At 40.8% G+C, this 18827-nt stretch overlaps 1 protein-coding gene across 1 annotated transcript in view; it reads right to left on the bottom strand.

Moving 5' to 3' along the window:
• LOC121901717 (protocadherin Fat 4) overlaps positions 1–18827 on the bottom strand; it is a 113064-nt gene that overhangs the window by 26841 nt on the left and 67396 nt on the right. The window contains exons 3-6 of the mRNA XM_042418623.1: positions 17983–18244; positions 16881–17231; positions 13633–14555; positions 11518–11692 (exon numbers count right to left, since the gene is read on the bottom strand). Coding sequence (XP_042274557.1) covers positions 11518–11692; positions 13633–14555; positions 16881–17231; positions 17983–18244 — 1711 coding nt within the window. The remainder of the gene's footprint in view (positions 1–11517; positions 11693–13632; positions 14556–16880; positions 17232–17982; positions 18245–18827) is intronic.

The following is an 18827-nucleotide window of genomic DNA, read 5'->3' as shown; positions in this document are numbered from 1 at the left end:
GTTTGGGTTTCCATTGGCCGTACTGCCACATCAACACACATCAGTGCAGAACACATCAAAAGGACTCAATGTCTCTGAAACCAAATCTTTCAGGCGTCCTTCCTGGGGTCTTGGACACTCATAGATTTAATCTCCACAGCGAGGTATCTATTTTAAGGTGCACAGCACAGAGTGAGTTAGTCTGTGGAATTTGAGCAAGGAGAAGTGCTATTTTCAGCAAAAATCTAACCGTTCTTCTCCCAGAGCGGGTGACGAAACGGGGCTCGCTGGGCCCCGGGGGATGGATTTAAATCAATAGCAGATGAAAACGAGCCGCAATGCAGAAAAACCTGAAGAAGAAAAAAGATTCAGACATCTGCCTTGCTTGAGCTGCCCTTTATAATCCTTCCATAAATGGCACAATGAACTGCCTGATCTATATTCCAAACATAAACAGGAGTTCAGCCTCATTACTGAGAGCCACAACATGGGATTCGGGGACATCTTTGAAGGCTTGGAGGTATTTTGAGTTCTTAATGATTTGCATATGTTAACATTGTTTATAAGGGCAGAGAGCACCTGAGGATTGAGAAAAACTGAGATCTGCAAGAGGTATGAGAGACTTTTTCCACCTCTAACATAGTTGTTCCCTCCTGCTGCTCTCTACAGGAATCTATGTGAATGTGTCAACTATAATACACCCAAAATAAAAACATACACAATCCTGAGCTCTTGTCTCCTGTGCCTGTGTACTCAGCTGTTGAAAACATCAGATGCTTGAACTTGCGTACCGTGGGGGCCTGGATTAATAAGAGATAATAAAAAACATTTGGACGGTGGCCACCAAAATTCTCTCTTAATGCGGCGCCGTGAAAAATCAAAACACAAGGACTCTGAGAGAAGAGGGTGTAGTGGGTGGAGGGTCAGGAAAGAAAGCCAGAGGGACATGACAGCTCTGTTGCTCAGCCAGCCTGGATTATCTTATAAATGTGATAAAATCAGGGCAACATGCTCATTATATTTTGTGCCAATTCTTAATTATCTTTTCCCCAGTAAAGCCTCCTGAGATGATATGGTAGAAGTAGACTGAATCTGAGATCACTGAGATTGACACGTCCAGCTTGCTCTAGTGTCAGGAGTCTGTAAACAGATTTTAACATACAGGACAAACAAATCTGACTATTTAATGTCCTACTGAGTGTCACCAAAAGATAGTAGTGAAAAAAGTGACATTAGCACTGTGAATTTGAACTTCTTGTACAGATAGGTATTAGGTATTTCTTGAAATTGTTTAAATTATAATGCCAAAAAGAAATCTGAGGTTCTGTACTGACAAAAAACTATACTTTTTCCAATACTTTCCTTTGAGAAATATGTAATTTTTTCTACAAAACACCTTTTTTCATTTAAAACTCCAACTTTACACATCAGTGTCTTTTTTACAAGTCTTGAGGAATACTACTACATATGTGAAAAAAAGTAGCATAAAGCCTTTTGTGACTCCAGGGGGAGCTCTGTTATTCTGGTAAACTGCCTCAAGTGATGTCACCTGAGTCAAAGTCAGTTGGGGCTACAGATTACAAATTTGAAAATGAAAAAGGTCTAGTGGTGTGGAGTTAGAAAGAGGTCAGGTTACCAGACCTCTGTTAACCTGATGCTTCAGATGGTTTGTCTGAGAGGACGTCCTTGGAAACCGTTTGGAAAAGGGCGGGCACTTTCAAAAAAATACTTGGCACGGGATCGTCCATCTATCACCATCTATGACTACCTTATATGGCGAGGCAGCTGGATTCACGAGATCACACTAGAATCCTCATAGGATGCTGATTGGTGTGAAACATCCAGCTGCCTCGCAAGGTAAGACCTCTGTAGCCCGCTCCTCATCTGCTGCTCAAGGCTACATTAGCGGCTACTAACAAAACAATTCATAATCTCTAACTGATGTGTTGGCTGTTAAGTTGCATTGTGGGTAATGTAGGAAGAACACTGCATGGAATAAAAGACAATGTAATATCTGGTTCTGCTGCATTGATTGTGAAACATGTTTTAATCCATCTATCAGTCTGTAAAGCTACATCGGTGGCGTGTTCTCATTTAACAAAAGAAGGCAAACTCTTCTCAAATGTGAAAGCAGCGCTCCTGCAATTTAGTCCTGCACTTCCATAAAAAGGACTAGCAAGAGACAGACTTAAAGAATAATAATTAACCATTGAGCAAGAAATGAAATCCCCCTACAAGCTCTACAGCTGTTGTTAAATTGCTGATGCTAAAGTCTGACCACCCTGTGGGCAGAGTGGAGAATTTCGTTATGAATATAACAAATTCGAACATTATTGTAGGGTTTGGATACCACCACAGCTTCTTTCAGGAGGGCAGGGGATTCCTCACAAAATGAGATTTGAGATAGTTTACTGTAACATCACTTCACTGCCTGGCTTTATTATAATAAACAGACATTCGACCTTAAGCTTGTCATCTATCCGGGTTTTCTGGTCAGAACAGAAGTGGCTAACATGAGCATTCAGAATAAACAGAGCTGAATTCCAGAAGCAAAATAAATGATACAAACAGAGGTAACGGTAAACAATTTTTTATCCCAGAAGAGGCCCAAAACCATCCAACACTAATCTTTAGTGACTCATTACCAAAGTGAGTCATGTCCTCTGCAGCTCTAGCTAAGACCTTGCTGACTTTTTAAAGATCCTGTGTTTATAACCAAATATAGGCAATGTTGAATTTTGAGGCGATTATGTATTTCCACCTTTACAAATATTTGTGAATACTGCTTATAAACAAGATATTCCAAAATCATGGGCGGTTTATACAGGGACATCCAATGATACATTTGGTGTTAGATGCAAAGAATTAACAGCAGTAGAAACACAACCCAAGCAGAAAATATAAATTGTGGTATGCAATTTAGGTAGCATCCAGTCTATACAGTATTAACATAGAGCTATTATGTAATCAAATAACCACAACATGTGGCTAAGTGCCCAAACAAATGTAGTCAGCAGGATTACTTAATTAACATCATACTTGATTGCGGCTGTCTAATCCGGCTATGCTCAAGCCTGCGGTGTCACACGTTCAATGTGATTGAATTGACATGAGTCATCTTTCAGGAGGTTGTCATGGCAACAGATTAGAGTGGCTCCTGCTCCTCCTGATCTGATCCTCTTAATTGAGGAGCGATCCAAGTCAGCAAGGTGTCTGTATCACTTTGAGTTAACCGGCACAGAGCTGCTGCTGCCAGGCAAAGTGTGCTTGATAGTCAGCAACTCGCTAAGACTGTTGTTGATCAAAGATGTTCTGTGCAGGCTGGAGCTGCTGGGCCGATAAGTGGCTCTTAGAGGCTCAGTGGCTTTGTCTATAAAAGCCATTAGCTTCTACCAAGAGACAGAGAGAATGAAAAATATTTGTTTTTGAATATCAAGCCAGCTGCCATATTTTTCTGAACTCAAATTGCCTTCTGTTCCACAGTGTGTGCGGTTGTTGCATTTCAATAGCATTGTTTCCCCACTAAGAGCGGAAGCGGGCCGAGCTACAAGGATAGCTCTGTGTGTGTGTGTGTGTGTGTTTATTACACTACCCTCCTTCAAGGCATTTCACTTTTGCACAGGATGTGATATCACAACCTGTTTACTGCCTTGGGAGAACAGACAGCCTCATCCGCCAACACTTGTGCCACCTTTGACCTGCAATGCCTCTGTCACCAACGCAACAGGGACTCTGAGGCACAGGACACTGTTACCCCAGCTAATCCTTAGTAAGCATGGAGTAAAGGCTCCCTACCTCCTATGGTAAAGACCTAAACTGTGCTCAAATACTCCCCAAAGCCTCCTGACGCTCCTCTCTGCGACCCTGAACCTCTGCTGACCCCGCCATCGTCAACAGGAGTGTGTTCAACTGGAGCATTTCTCACATCTTTCTCGGTGTATCACTTCTCACAGCATCATGCGTCTCTGTGCAGCCTCAGGACGTGCCTTCTCAGCCTCCTGGAGCTCACTGATATCACATAACCCCTGGCAGCTGTTTCCCCCCAAACCTGCTGTCCGATGTGTAAATAGTTCAGATCTATCTTGTTACATCGCGTGTACTGACAGATATAGTCATCAAAGAACACTATATCTTGGCAGGTATGCAAATGTATGTAAATGACAGTTGTTTCAAATAGTTATGGTTAGGGTGAGACATTCTTAAGATTCATATGACGGCGGCGGCTAAATAACGAGGTCAAAATCGCAGCTGAGCATGTCATCTGTTTCCGATTCTTGAATTTCCCCTGAATACCATACCTGTAATAGTAAGAAAAACAATCCCTGCACACTTTTTTTATGTACAAAATAACCTCCATCGCCTTCTTCTATTTTTGAAGAGAGTGACTCAACAGGAGAGGAATGCTCTCCAAGAGTGCTGAGAAATGCCAGCATCTCCTCCAAACAGTCTTTGCTGGAATCTGGCAAAGCGCAAGGAAGAGTGTCAGGGTCAATGATTTAGAGGACTGCAGGCAAGGCGTGTGTCACCTCATGTGCCGTGGCTCAAGCCGAAGAAGGGGGAGCAGTGGGGATATGGTGAGGAAATATGCCTAAATCTGGCAGTGCACAATCTGTCCCACCGCTATACGACAAATGACATAATTTTGCCATGGAAAGAGAGCTGGTGGAAATTTGCAGAGGGAAGTCAGCTGCCTACCGGTGGCTGCCATGCGCTGTGGTTAGAAAAGTATTTTTTCCATTGGTCTTTATTCCTTTTCTCTCTGCAGTCATTCTGTAACTTTTACACTCTTTGTAAGGCTTCTGCAACCACAGCCTGTTCTTTTGCCTGTTGTATCAGCCCTAATGTCATTAGTCTCCATGAACCATAGCTATACAGTGCAACGTTCTTCAAAATATACGCATCAAAAGATTATGTATGTTCATCAGGAGAGTGTGAGACTCTGAAATATTTACATTCCTGTTCCTGTATGCTTAAATACCTGTAATTTGTAGATCACTTGTTGCCCAAAACAGATCACGGCAATCGAACCACCACTGCACCTCTGTCAGAAGTTTGTGCTATGAGCATAATCTTATTTCAGGGGTTAATCTTAGGTCACTAAGAAAGCAAACCGCCATGAAACTCTCCCAGTGATTACAGCCTCACATCATCACTCATGCCGGTAAGTTATCAACACCATCACTTGAATTTCAAGATAAACTGTGTACTTGTACACAAGTAATTTTGCTGTAGCCAGGAAATTGTTTTGGGAGCAAATGCCACTCATTGCTTACAGTCCAGCCGAGTAAGTGTGTGTGTATATTTGACTTAAATTCGTCTTGGTTATTATTGCACACACAAGGAAATGGGGTTTGGGTCCAGAGAAGCATGCTCCCTCAATCAGTAAAGAAAATAGTGGACCTTGTGGTACCATGTTTCCATGAGGTGGTTTTGCCCATGAGAGCTGTGCTGGAGTCACTGAGCTCTGAAGTGGTATGGATACCATAAAGGATAAGTCCGAGCTAAACCCCGATGATAACCTGTCTCCAAGACTGAGGGTTTTTTTTTAAAACTTTTTACCAAGAGAAGACATCAGACTGATGGTATTCAGATAACTGCTTTTTTATCCTATGAGCAGCCATTACACTGTGGGATAAAGTAGAAAGACACTGGCGTCAGTGCATCTCATTTCACACAAAGCAGCAACTCAATCTGTTGGGGAGCTCAAAGCACTCAAACCACAGGAGGATTCCTCCCTGCTTTAATTTAATCTAGAAACACCATTACCATTTAATTAAACACAGCACATTCCCTTCAGATCTGGGAATGACTAAGTTGGGGCAACCAAAACAGAGCCCTCTGTTTGATATTTCACAATAATCCTGAGGAACTTAAAGTGGTTGTTAAACTAGCGGTGGGAATGACATTCAATTCTGTCTGCTAATATTTCATTGCCGCATCTGAGCTCAGATCTAAGCGGTTCATTTCAGCGTGGATCACGTATGGAGAAAATGGGAGAACCCAAAATAACCCTAAAGAATCAGCGTCCAAAATAACAAGCTTTCAAGACCCTGAGACTAAACTAGACCAGCTGACCATCTGTTGCTTCCTCTTCCTTAAAGATCTACAGACAGTTTTCTCTGTAAGCCTCTCAGCCCAGAAAGCATTGTCTAGCGTAAACATATGGCAGGGTCTAAGCACCTTATTAGTGTACATTACCACTGGACAAATGACATTAACCTCCAAGAAGGTGCCGTGGCCATACTTTCTGAACCTTAGGGGGTACAAATACATGTGTTAATGACGATTAAGCTATCTGTTTTCTGACCACTGCAGCTGCTATGAGGGTGGACACTGCTGTGAGAACCACGCGGGGGGTTGATCTGAAGAAAACAGCAGCACCAATCTCCTGGGAAAGGCTGCAAGTTGCCCTGAGTTGCTCAGTCTAAGCCGTGCTAAGAAGCAGGTTTGAGTGTCTCTGCTGGCACAAGAGATAATCCTTCCCTTCAATATATGATTGACAATTGTTTTATCGAAAACCAGAATAGATTTGAGCTTCACACAGGAAGGATAAAGCTGGGATGTTCAAACAACTGGGTTCATTAAAGTGGAAAGTTCAGGACAGGTTGACTTAGGGAAGACGGATGAATGTGTAAATTTACGAGACAGCCCATCTGTAGCCTGAAGCTTAAGGCTAAACGGTTAATTACGGTTTATGGACTGCGGCTAGATTGTGCTCTTAAGGGACAGCGTAAATAAAACACATCATTACTCAGAAGGGGAGAGAATTGGCCGCCATCGAGGCAAAATTGACATTTTTCTGCCTCTGAGAACCTGTTGCTTTGCGACAAAGCTTCTTTTAATGCGACCCCGTCCAACACCCATGAATGGCCTCGGTGGAGCTGAGTGCAGGGTGCGAGCTGTCCCATTGCACAGTTTGCCAAACATAACAGAGTAAACAGAGGTTTTCTCACAGTTAACAAGCGAAAGAGTGAAAGGGATATCTCAGTAGAACACTCAAAGCTGCTACCCGGTAAGAGGGAGAGAATATTTCTAATAATAATGTCAGGAGCATTCGTCAAATTAAACCTAAAATGTTATACAGCTTCCCAGTTATTTATGGAGTGCTGCGTCTGAATGCTTTTGCATAATTTCTTCCCCATATGTTACAGATAGGGTTTGGCGGTTTGCAAGCAGTCAAGGAAGGCATATCCTCAGACTGAAAGTGCTGTTTTTTTCTCCTATTTTAGGGCCCGTGGTGAAATTTAATGAAGTGATTTGCCTTTTGTGTTTTTATTACAATAGCGCTTTTATTTGCTGTGTTGTTGAATATTTGGAAATCCCTATTTAGCAGTGCATCTGTGGACCATTCAGTGACTGTTTTCCATTTTCTGTTGACACAGCAATACCAACAGATCATAACCAGTGTGAGAGGTGGAAAACATACACTTGGAGTATAACTTTCTCATATAACAGCTCAATAATGTTCATACATGGACCATATAAAGCTGATATATGAGTTTGGAAAATTGTTTAAGTCAAAGTACTGCAACTTATGGGCAGCTACAACTAGTTACAATATAAAATTAGCGTTGTGAGAACATGATGTGCTAACCAGGAGAAACAGAGAGAATAAACATCATTAAAAAGTGTATCTTGCCAGGCTGAAGGACTAATCATCCAACCCACACCACCTTTTTAAAACCTGCTATTACTTACCAAAGCTATTTACATAAACATCCAGATCCAGCAATTGTTAAAGGGTGTACCAGGGAGTGGAAAAGAGAAAACAGGCGATAGGAAAAAACTCTGCAAGACCACATTGTTACTGCAAAGTTTTTAAAGAGCTGATCCAGAATGTTACTGCTCTGTTAAAGTTCATTTGAGGAACCTGATATTTTATTTGGCTAAGTCTTGTGTTGCCACTAGACTGCAGACTGGCTGAAACCTTCAGAAATGGACCCCATTAAAGATTTATTGTGGTGAGCGTTGGACAGTGATCTAGCAATGTTCTGGCCACGTTTTAACACCGTGTTATCAATGTTCGTACAGGACTTAGTTTGTTCCATTTTTCAAACAGAGATGGACGGATATATGTTCAGGTAAAGTTCTACTTGTTGTTCTTATTCGTAACTCAGACTGGAGACTGACATATCCCTATTTAACTTATCAAGTCATTGGAAAAAAAACTCAGGAAAACTGGAGGGTTTACACACCAGATTCATGGGAGCCATTTAAGAGAATAAAAGATCCTGCTTTTAAATAGGGATGGTCATTAAAATTCTTTATCTGCTAAGCGGTCGTTTAGCCCCCCCCCATAGAACACCAAATACTTCCCCTCACCCACCGGCCAAAAGGCCATATACAAACAGTGCGGCACTATGGAGTGATGTGCTGGAGGGATGTGAAAGACATGGGATTTCTATGCGACCGTATCCGCCATAATAGGCATGGGCCAAGGGATTTACTGTGCCTTCGCTTTAATAAATGTGACCAAACGCGGTGCATGTCAATGTGCCCTGAGGACGCTCTCACCACCACACGCAGACTCACACAAACTCTCTCAAGCAAACACAAACACACACAAATACAAATGCATAAACACACACACACAAAAAAAACCAAACAATACATGTGTGTGCATAAATGCTCAGACATGCATGGATAAATACAGAAACACATACAGCGCACACTTACACACCTTTGCATAATCTTTCACACCAACTCATTTAAAAAAAAATCATCTCAGCTCCTCTTAATCTTAATCTAAATTTTCTCAAACTTTGCTTCAATACTTTAATTCTGATTTAATATGTTTTATTCAAGGATTCAACAAAAGACACATAATCCAAAGTTTGTATGTAAGCCAGAGTATGTTAAAGTAAGAAACACAGTCTTAGATGTTAACATGAAATTAAAGAATGAAATCCCTAAAACCTAAATTACACCTGTACAAAACACTCCAGAGATTAATATCCATGTCAAAATGCAAAAATACAACAATAACAACCATACATTGATGACTCAATTCATCTGTAGAATGCAGTTTATACAGGAAAAAGGTGAAGGTGAGCTGTGTCTTAATGTTCATGAACACTGAAAGGAAGAGATTTAGAATCAGAATGGAAACAACGCTAACACACCTTTTTGATGCTCATAAAAGGTTAATCAGCTGCAAGAACACAAAGCCGACCAGCTGGAATACACAAAAATATGTTTTGTACAATCACAGATGCCCACTTAAAGCCATTCCAGCAACACTGCGTGGTTAACTATTTTACTGTGTGACTCTGTTGGAGATCTCATTGATTTACATTCTTCCATGGGGGCATAACTGCTGAGCAGTGGTTTACAAATCTGATTTGCTTGCAGTTGATCCCAGATGTTGGCCCAGCAGTAAGATCAGTCTGAGACACTGCAGCCCCCCAAAAAATCTCCCTCAATCTGCACATCTAGTTAACTCAAAAATGCTGCAAACAGCTTTCCATAAACAAGGAAGAGAAAGAGAAAAAACATAAATATCTCAGGTCTGATCTTTAAGTTTCCTCTCAACAAGACTCCTTGTAAAACACCTTTATACAGCCTGTATGGATGCCACATTACAGGGGCTGTGCTCAATATTTCAGATAATGACAGAAGTCTGCCAAATTTTGCTGTTTGCCTAAGCCAGAACCCATTATGAGAACCAGCACCCAGTAAGCTCTTTTGTTTCCATCCATTTCTTGACAGATTTCAGTCAGCACAGCAAAGAGGGTCTTGAAGCTCTGCTCAGGCTGCGATTAATGAGTTTACCTTCACTGAAAATGCTAAAAAGCCCTTCCCCAGTACATGGAAGTCTGTCTGTCTACTCACAGAACAAGTAAAAAAAAAAAAAAAAAACTAAACTGAGGACTGAGACACATCTGTCGGATCATATTACATGCAGCACTTGTGTTAAAACTCAAAATGATCTTTTCTGCTCATGACTGTGAGTGTTTGTTAGGCACAGAGGCTGCTGCTTGACCACCAAATATGACAATACAACATGCTCTTTGACAGACAGATAGCTTAAGTCCTAGTCTGACGGAATAATACTTTTACAGACTTAAGACTCTGGATGATAAATCCTCTTGAGTCTCTCTTTTTTTTTTTTTCTGTAACATGGTGTTTTGGAATAGAACTAGTCAAATACCAGAAGATAAAGGCAGACTTTAACATGTTAAGATGAATGTCTGCGGTTGAAAATGGGTCATGGTAGACAGCAGACTTGGAGACATGTCTGCACTGTCCACCTTCAACATTTCCTGCCAGATAGCGCCTGGGAGAACCATTTCCCCCACTGTCTCAGCCGAGGCCTCAAAAATGTGAGAAAATGCTGCTGGGTAATTTGGCCTGTACTATGATTATGGGGTTTTTGATATTTTGATATTCTACCCCAAATCCTCCTTTCTGCCTCTTACCAACATTGTACTGAAACGTCTTGTCAAAATATTTTGGAATTGTTGTCAGGGCTCTAAATATGGACTCCTTGTGAAGCGTACAAAAAGGGATCGAATCCTAATTAGTATGTTCGCTTGTTGGGCAACTTTGTCCGTGTGGCACAAACCTCTAAACAGTATATGAAGCAAGAAAATCTAAACATAACATGAAGAAAACATACACTTCATTTTCGCTACTTGGACTTGATCATAATGAAAATTTGTTACACGGTTTATGATAAATGTACTCAATTATAATAAAAAAAATCACCATCTTCCACAAAATTGCACATTATTTAAATTACCTAACATTTTTCAAAAACAAGATACTCTATACAACATTGTCCCAATTCTCACCAAAGCCTGTGCACAGTCAAAAATACACAGCGTTATGAATGGTCACATGGTCAGTCCAGGAATGAAACAGAACCACCCTCAGACCATGACGGCCGTGCCAGAGCAGCTCGGGGAAACATATACTTAACTGGGATACCATGTGATTTGGATGCATCGGGGATACGCATGTACTCCTTTAACTGCACATTAACTGGCCTCTATGCAATAACAAGTTAACCTTTTATCTGGCTATAACAAGCTCTACCACTGTATCCAAATAAACAGAGGATGCTATTCAATCGAACCCGCTGAAAGGACTTCTGGGGAATAGGTCAAAAAACACCCACTATTTTGCAAGCTAAAAACTCCTGAATGTTTAGGTTATTGTGCCACACAAAAAGAGCCCCGTGCACACTGTGAAATCAAAAATGCTGTTTGTTGACATTGCTGTTAGTTTATGAAAATATTCTTTTTCAGTTCGGTTTTGCTGGCTGATTACAAAATATGTTGGAGCTTTGCTAAAATTCAACAATGTCCATGTAAGGACATATTACATGGTACTCAGTCCACACCAGATACGTCAGATCATGGATGATAAGTTGAGCAAGTTTAATGTGGTGCAAGTTCAGACATAAACAACTGATTTTTGGAACGCTATAAACTGAAACATAATACTGCAATACTAAAATCATCTTTTACTTAAAAGCTGTTAACCGTTTCAAGATGGCTCAATCATGACAGATCAAAACCTCCACTGCAGTCATACCTGAGTCGGTGGCTGTGATCAGCAGAATGTATTTCCCCTGAGCCTCGCGGTCCAGAGTCTGGGTCAGGCTCAGTTGGCCGCTAGATGACAGACTGAATGCACCCTCATCGTTCCCACCACTGAGCATGTAGCTCAGCTGACCATTGGCACCTTGGTCGTCGTCTCTGGCAACAACCTGGTAAAAACAGAAATGGGTTATTAAAGATTTTGACTAAACTTTTCTTTTTTGTCTTGCACATAAAATGTGTTTTCCATTTCCAGCACCAGATGAACAGTTTGTCTGGAATTAATAGAAAAACTGGAAAGATACAGTAGCTTCAACTGTGATAGTATGGCAGCATCAGAACTTACAGAAACACAAACCTCATGTCATGTCAGTTTTAAATCCTGATGAATATATTTTTTGACTTTTCCTTACCTAGCTTTACAGAGCATGGATAGAGGATGTCATATGCTGTACAGATTGTTAAAACCCATCGAGACAGAAGTGGAGGACACAGTCAGATCATTTACTTAGCAATAGCCCAATCCACAATGCAACCTAGATTTTACTTAAATGAATTTAAGTAAAGTATAGTTTCATCAGAGAAATATACTTAAATTATCAAGTAGTAAAACAATATTGCAGAATGATCACTTTCAGAGTGTTATATTACTAATTGTATTATTTAATTACTATTATTATTTATGCATTAACATAACATACAGTTGGTCAAGGTGGAGCTAATTTGAACTACTTTATATACTGTTGGGCAGTTAAATATATAATAAGACATCATATTCTATTTGTTTATTATATGTTTTGCATGCAAAATCTGAATCTGCAAATGAACAAGTTAATTATAAATATCAAATAAAGGTAGTGAACAAAAAAGTGCAATATTTCAATATAGTAGAGTATAAAGTAGTATAAAGAAAGTAAGAGGACCTGAGTCTTTCCAGCACTGGAGATAGACTTTGTGTTTTCACAGTATTGACCAAATTGATTAATTGACAGGTGATCTTTGGGAAGGCCATCAAACATATACCATGTACCAAAATCAAACAATTACATTCTTGCAAAGTAGAATTTTGGATTTGTTATTATTCCAGGAGAGGCTTTAGTTGGGCACGCTTGCAAGGAAAATCCTGCTCAGTTCAGACAACCACACTGATTCAAACCTGGCTGAGAGTAGCCCTTTTAAACCGCCATTCCTCACTGAGGCAGCTGAGGGTTAACTACCATCACAGTGTTCAGTGGCACCATGAAGGTAATTGTTGAGGGAAGGAAGATCATTACTTATTCACTTTGTCTAATCAGACTTTCTCAGGAAAAAGAAAACCAGAAAGTCACCAGAAAACCAGAAACGCATCTTCTAGCCTTTAGGCTGCTCTGAGGATTAAGGACAGACGTTCATTTAATGGCTTTCCGAGTATGAAACTATTAGCCTGTCTCATTTTCCCCTCATGCTTCAGCATTAAACTACCCCACTTCACTGGTGTGCCCAAATGCATTGTGGGCTTCCCAGCCCTTCCTGCCGTGCATGCCTCACACCAGCATAGACAGGTTAGCGTACAGATGTGTGTGCTTGTGTGGCAAAACCCACCAGGTCTGGACCTTTTCCCACCACATAACTGTAGCTCTCATTTCCTGACAAGGTACACAAGCAAAAGAAAATGGAATTGCTCTGTCACTGGAAATCAGTCCTTCCCTCAATTTTTTATATATGGCTCATTTAAGTCATCAGGGTGGTTAGCACGTTAATTGCCTCGTCATGCAATTTAGCAAAGTTTCATATTTCAGTGAAATTCTATAAAGCCCTAATTGTGCAGAGCAAATTGCAGTCATATATCATTTCTTTATCGTTTCTGTCAGGTATTTGTCATGGCATTTAGCAAAATAAGACCACCGTGTCAGTGGTTTAGTGCACTGATACCCATCACATACCTACACTTATTAAATTAGTATTACTACAAATTTAGTTAAGGCATTAGCTCATTAAAGGTCTTAGGACTGTCATTCAAAACACTGCTTTCTTTTCACTCTGGAGGTCCTGTCTGTGAATGTTAATGACGTTTTAACTGCTTAAATTTCAATGAATGTCTTGACAAAAGAGAAAAAGCAAACATACTGACCTGCAGAATGTTTTTTGGTAGGTTCTCCAGGTTTTCTTGAACATTTACGGTGTAAGGAGAAAGCTCAAATTCAGGTGAGCAGTCATTGACATCCAGCAACACGATATTGACTGTTGCACGGTCCACCCTCGGGCTGCTGCCACGGTCGGCAGCTTGGACAACCAGCGAATAGGATGACCTCGCCTCACGGTCCAGCTGCTTGGCCACCGAAATCACCCCTGTGACCGAATCGATCCTGAAATCAGAGTTGGTGTTGCCTCCTGAGATAGAAAACCGGATCTGCCCATTTGTGCCTTCGTCTGCATCGCTGGCAAACACCTGGATAACGTCCGTTCCGGTCAAGGTGTTCTCGTCAATCTCAATGTCGTAAATATTCTGTGAGAAGCTTGGCGTGTTGTCGTTGACGTCCAGAACCATCATGGTCACGTCCATGGTTGAAGACAGCCGAGGTTCGCCTTTATCAGTAGCTACAACTGTGAGGGTGTAGTTGGAAAGCTCCTCTCGGTCGAGTTCCCCTACCAGCCTGACATCTCCATCGATTGTACCGATGCTGAACTTGTTACCGAAAGGTCCTCTGAGGGAGTACTCGACGTAGCTGTTGGGGCCACTGTCGGCATCAGTGGCTTGGGCTGTGAAAACTACTGTGTCCACCGGCGTGTTCTCCTGAATGTAGGTCATCTTCTGGGAGGTGAAGGTCGGCGGGCAGTCGTTGACGTCCAGGAGAATGATCGACACCTGGGCAGTGCCGGTGAAGCGGGTCATGGGAGGTGGAGCCAGGTCGTTGACTGTGACCACCAGGTTGTAGAAGGACTGGGTTTCCCTGTCCAAGGTCTTCTTGGTTTGGAGAACTCCCTCTTTGGTGATGACAAAGTGACTCTGGGGATCACCTGATGCAATTTTGTAGAGGAGCTGGGCATTTGGGCCTGGAAAACATGCCAAGAGGTAGATAATCAGAAGACAGTAATGTTTGATGACTAAATTATGTATATGTATTCAAGTTTCATTCATGGTGACCTTTTAAAGCTACACCACGGGCAGGTAACTTCACATGTTGGTTAAATCCAATCTTTTGATCCTCAACTCTCACAAATCTTGTAAACTGTTATCAGCATTTGACAACTCAATCAGTTTAAGGTGCTTTAAATCAAAAGATAAACAACAAAGAGACAGACAGGATGTCTAACATCTATACATAGTGCTAATTCCTGCTCTGTTAAATTAAGTTTGTATTTTGCTCCAATGCCTAAATTTGTTACTTTCCTTGAGTGGAGACTTAACACCTTGTAGAAAAATTTAATTTGTACAAATTGGATAAATCTATGCAGGAGCAGGAGTTTAGTGGGAGCGTCTGTCTTGTTACGTGCGCTACTTTGTAAATTTAGAGAAAGAGTGTATTTATAAATAAAATCTTGGTTGGTGACACAGTGACAAAAAGAAATTAATCTACAAGGACCTTTTAAAAATGACCTCGAATTAAAAAAAAAACCCCAGATAACAAACAGATAATACAATATAATGGAGGTCGAACACTGATTGGCATCCATTGTTCCAGATGAGATTGTTACATATGCTGTATGTGTCTGAATCAGGCACTTATATGCGTTATCAACATCCATTTCCACAAATTGTGCGTGTACAACAGCTGGAGCTCTAGCTGCTACTCTTGTCCTCCAATTGGACGATCCATTCATGTGGCATGACAGATTACTATCAAAAGAGAAACACCACTGCAAACCACTTCCGAAACTGATAGTGCGGCTGTGCAGTTTTGGAAAATTCCTCGCAATTGAAACATTTATTTAAATAACACAACTACACTATGACTGAATGGATGGATGCAGTAAATTATCTAACCCTGAAATCTGGCCTAATCCGCAGTGCTCCTCTAGAACCGGGGGTTAAAATGAGCTTAAATTGAGCGTCTGTAATTCAACTCAACGGGGTATTCATGTGGAAAGCGCCGGCACCTTCCCACACTCCAGCGTTTATTTACAGTACACAAGTAATCCCTTATCAAAAGCATGAGTGCTACTTCCATCCGAGTTTAGGCTACTTCGTCTGCAGACAAAGTCTGGGGGTCACAGGTCAGGGCTTAGGAAGTGCTAACAATGGCGGTGTTTTATTTTGACAGTGGGAAGTAGCAACTATATATCTGAGAGGACGGCGCGGTCAGATTATGTGGACAGTGGAAGAAGAAGCCAGACTCTGGTTGAGAACTAGGCAGCATATTTCCCAGGAATGTAGGTCACAATAACCACATTAGGCCTGGATGAAGCGGTAATTACAGCAGAGGAGAGCAGCGGTGACTGTTCAAATACCACATGGCACTTCACAAACATGAAACCCACCACCTGAAACGTAGAAATAACTCAACCCCACTTAATCATATGGTGAGGATGTTGTATTTCATCAAATCATTCGTGCGTGAAATAAAATATAAATGAAAAATAAAATGTAGGTTTGAAAGCTTCTGTGTAACCAACTGTCATAACAAAATGACAGGCCTACATTAAATTAATCTCCTACAGCTCACTCACACTTGATTTATACGCTACATAAGTACTTTACAGCTTTAAACTTTCTCACAGAACAGTTTCCTTTAAATACTGTGATGCCTCTGGGATATTTAACCCTGATTTAACTTCATTTAACTACAGTCTAAGATAATGGTCTAACTACAACGTTGGCAGTACTGTTGAATGCATATAGCATATAATTTGCCACAGTCATGTTAACATTTTGTCAGTGTTTTGTAAGTGACATGTCATGATTGTCAAACTGTCACATAACGATTACAAAGAAATAAAAATATGACAATCCTTAAAATTTAAAAAAATCATTCAGTCACAAGCTAGTAGTAGGAGAATTAACATGTCTTATGTATTGATCAGAGCCTGATTGATATATTGGCTGACTATTGGTTGATGTGTAAAATAGGAATTGATAGAAAATATTTAATGTTATAGACTGCGTTTTTTTATGTATTTTTTACACTTACATCATTTTATATATTTCAAGTTTTATACATTTTCGTTCCACATATAATTATTTATCTACAAAATAATTTTATTTACAGTTTCTTTTCAAAATGTGCTATTGTCTTATATTCACTGTTGTTTACTATTACTGTTGATCAACTGTAAAATATATGGTCACACTAATTTAATGACAATGCATAGGTTGTGTTTGTGTTATGTGGTTATTTTTAAAATATATATCTAGGATATTTAAATCCCACATGTACATACCATCATCAGCATCACTGGCCCCGACAGTGACAATACTGGATCCAGGCGGTAGGCCCTCCGAGATGGATGTGCTGTACACGGTGGTGTTAAAGATGGGCGGGTTGTCATTCACGTCCAGGATGTTGAAATACACTCTAACCGTGCTGGCCTGCCCCCCGCCATCCTGCGCCTTCGCGGTCAGAATATAATACTGCTGAGTCTCATAGTCCAGTGGACGCGTCACGTTGAAAACTCCCGTCACCGGGTTCAGGAGGAATGTCTCGTCCTCATCGTCCTCCTCCAGCGAGTAGGTGACCTCTCCGTTCACCCCTGAGTCAGAGTCGCTGGCCAGGATCGCCGCCACAATGGAGCCTGCGAGAGTCAGACGGGTTGTAACACAGAGGTGAGAAGTTACATTTTACTGCTATATAGTGTAAATTGACTGTAATATCTCTGCAGGGGGGTTAATACCAGTGAGTCAGTTATCGCTCTGCCAGTTGCTAAAATAACATAATTTTTTGGTCTGTACTATTTTGGAACTGAAATTCTATTCATTGGTGTTTAATGATGGCTTCTATGTGAAGATACTGAGCAAACAGCTAATGATAAAATGTGTTTTATAGTTGATAATAATTTTAAGTCTTTGATTTCTTATGTAATTGAAAAAAATATATATCTTTTTTTGTAACTGAAGCAGCTAGAGGGACGAAGGATCTTAGCCAGACAGTTGTCAGCATTGTTGTAAATCCAGCTGGTTGCTGATGGATTTCCATATAAATCAAATATCAGTTAATGTCCCTTTGATCTCTTAAACTCTTGATCTTCCCCTTAAGGAAGATACGGAGGATTTGGGAGAGCTTCAAGGGTCACATAAAATCTTCAAAAAATGGAAAAAAAAGAAAAAGAAACTCTTAGAAACTACTGCAAAAGATCTGCTCCTAATAATGTGAGGCTCTTGATTACCTTAACAGAGCTGTCTAAGTCTAGTCTAAAGCCTTTTGCAGAGGACAAAATATTCACTGCCTAAAATCTCCTACTGTACGTCTCTGGTTTCTTGTCCGTAAAATACTGTGATTGTGTAGATAGCAGTTGGATGCTTCATTGAGTGACACTAAGACCTTACCTGCCGCCATGTCTTCAGGGATATCAAATGAGTATGTTGCTCGAGAGAACTTTGGCATGTGGTCGTTGACGTCCTTGACGGTGATGTTCAGCCTCATGTCAGACGACTGTTTTCCATCATCCGCACGCACCAGGAGGGAATATTTTGAACGGCGTTCCCGATCCAACTTCTTGGTGGCGATCAGATCACCGGATTCAGGGTCGATCCGGAAACTGTCATCCGCCCCACTGATGATGGTGTATGTCACAAGAGCATTTGGACCCTGAGGAGAAAGACAGAAAATTAAACAGCTGATTATAATACAGTCGGCTACTTTTAGTGGTTATGATATCTAATATGTAGCTTTTTTTGCTTGTAAAACATACAAACTTGAATTCAAAATAATTTGCATAATCAAATCTACAAACATGTTTACGGCACAAAACCGTAAATTGACTGACTTCATGTCAGGCAGCTAACCGAACTCAAATGCAAGTCAGTATTTGGTAGCTAGGCTGTCTAGGACGTTATTCTAAGTCAGGATCTTGGGATACCAAGCAAAAAAGGGTCAGTAGGTTAGATGCACCTTGTTGAACTTTGTCTCAAATGTAAGTTCTAAGGCTACGGAGAGGAAGAGCATCATAATTACAAGCATCAAAGCAACTCTATCTGGTAGGAAATCAGATTGTTTATCACACATGTTGTCACGTGTCAAGTCTCCAGATTAAACTACCAAGTTATCTGGCATGAATGAAACCCTTCACTGCGACTTCTTCACAGACACGGTCCATCAAAAAGACCGTGCAATTGAAAAGAAAAATCAAGATGGTGATGCCAAAAGAAGAGGAAGAAGAAAACAGATGTAA

This window comes from Thunnus maccoyii, chromosome 8 (genome assembly GCF_910596095.1).
Source record: "Thunnus maccoyii chromosome 8, fThuMac1.1, whole genome shotgun sequence".
In the NCBI taxonomy this organism is placed as follows: domain Eukaryota; kingdom Metazoa; phylum Chordata; class Actinopteri; order Scombriformes; family Scombridae; genus Thunnus; species Thunnus maccoyii.
Note: the sequence above shows the minus strand (reverse complement) of the source record. Positions and strands in the feature narration are given on the sequence as shown.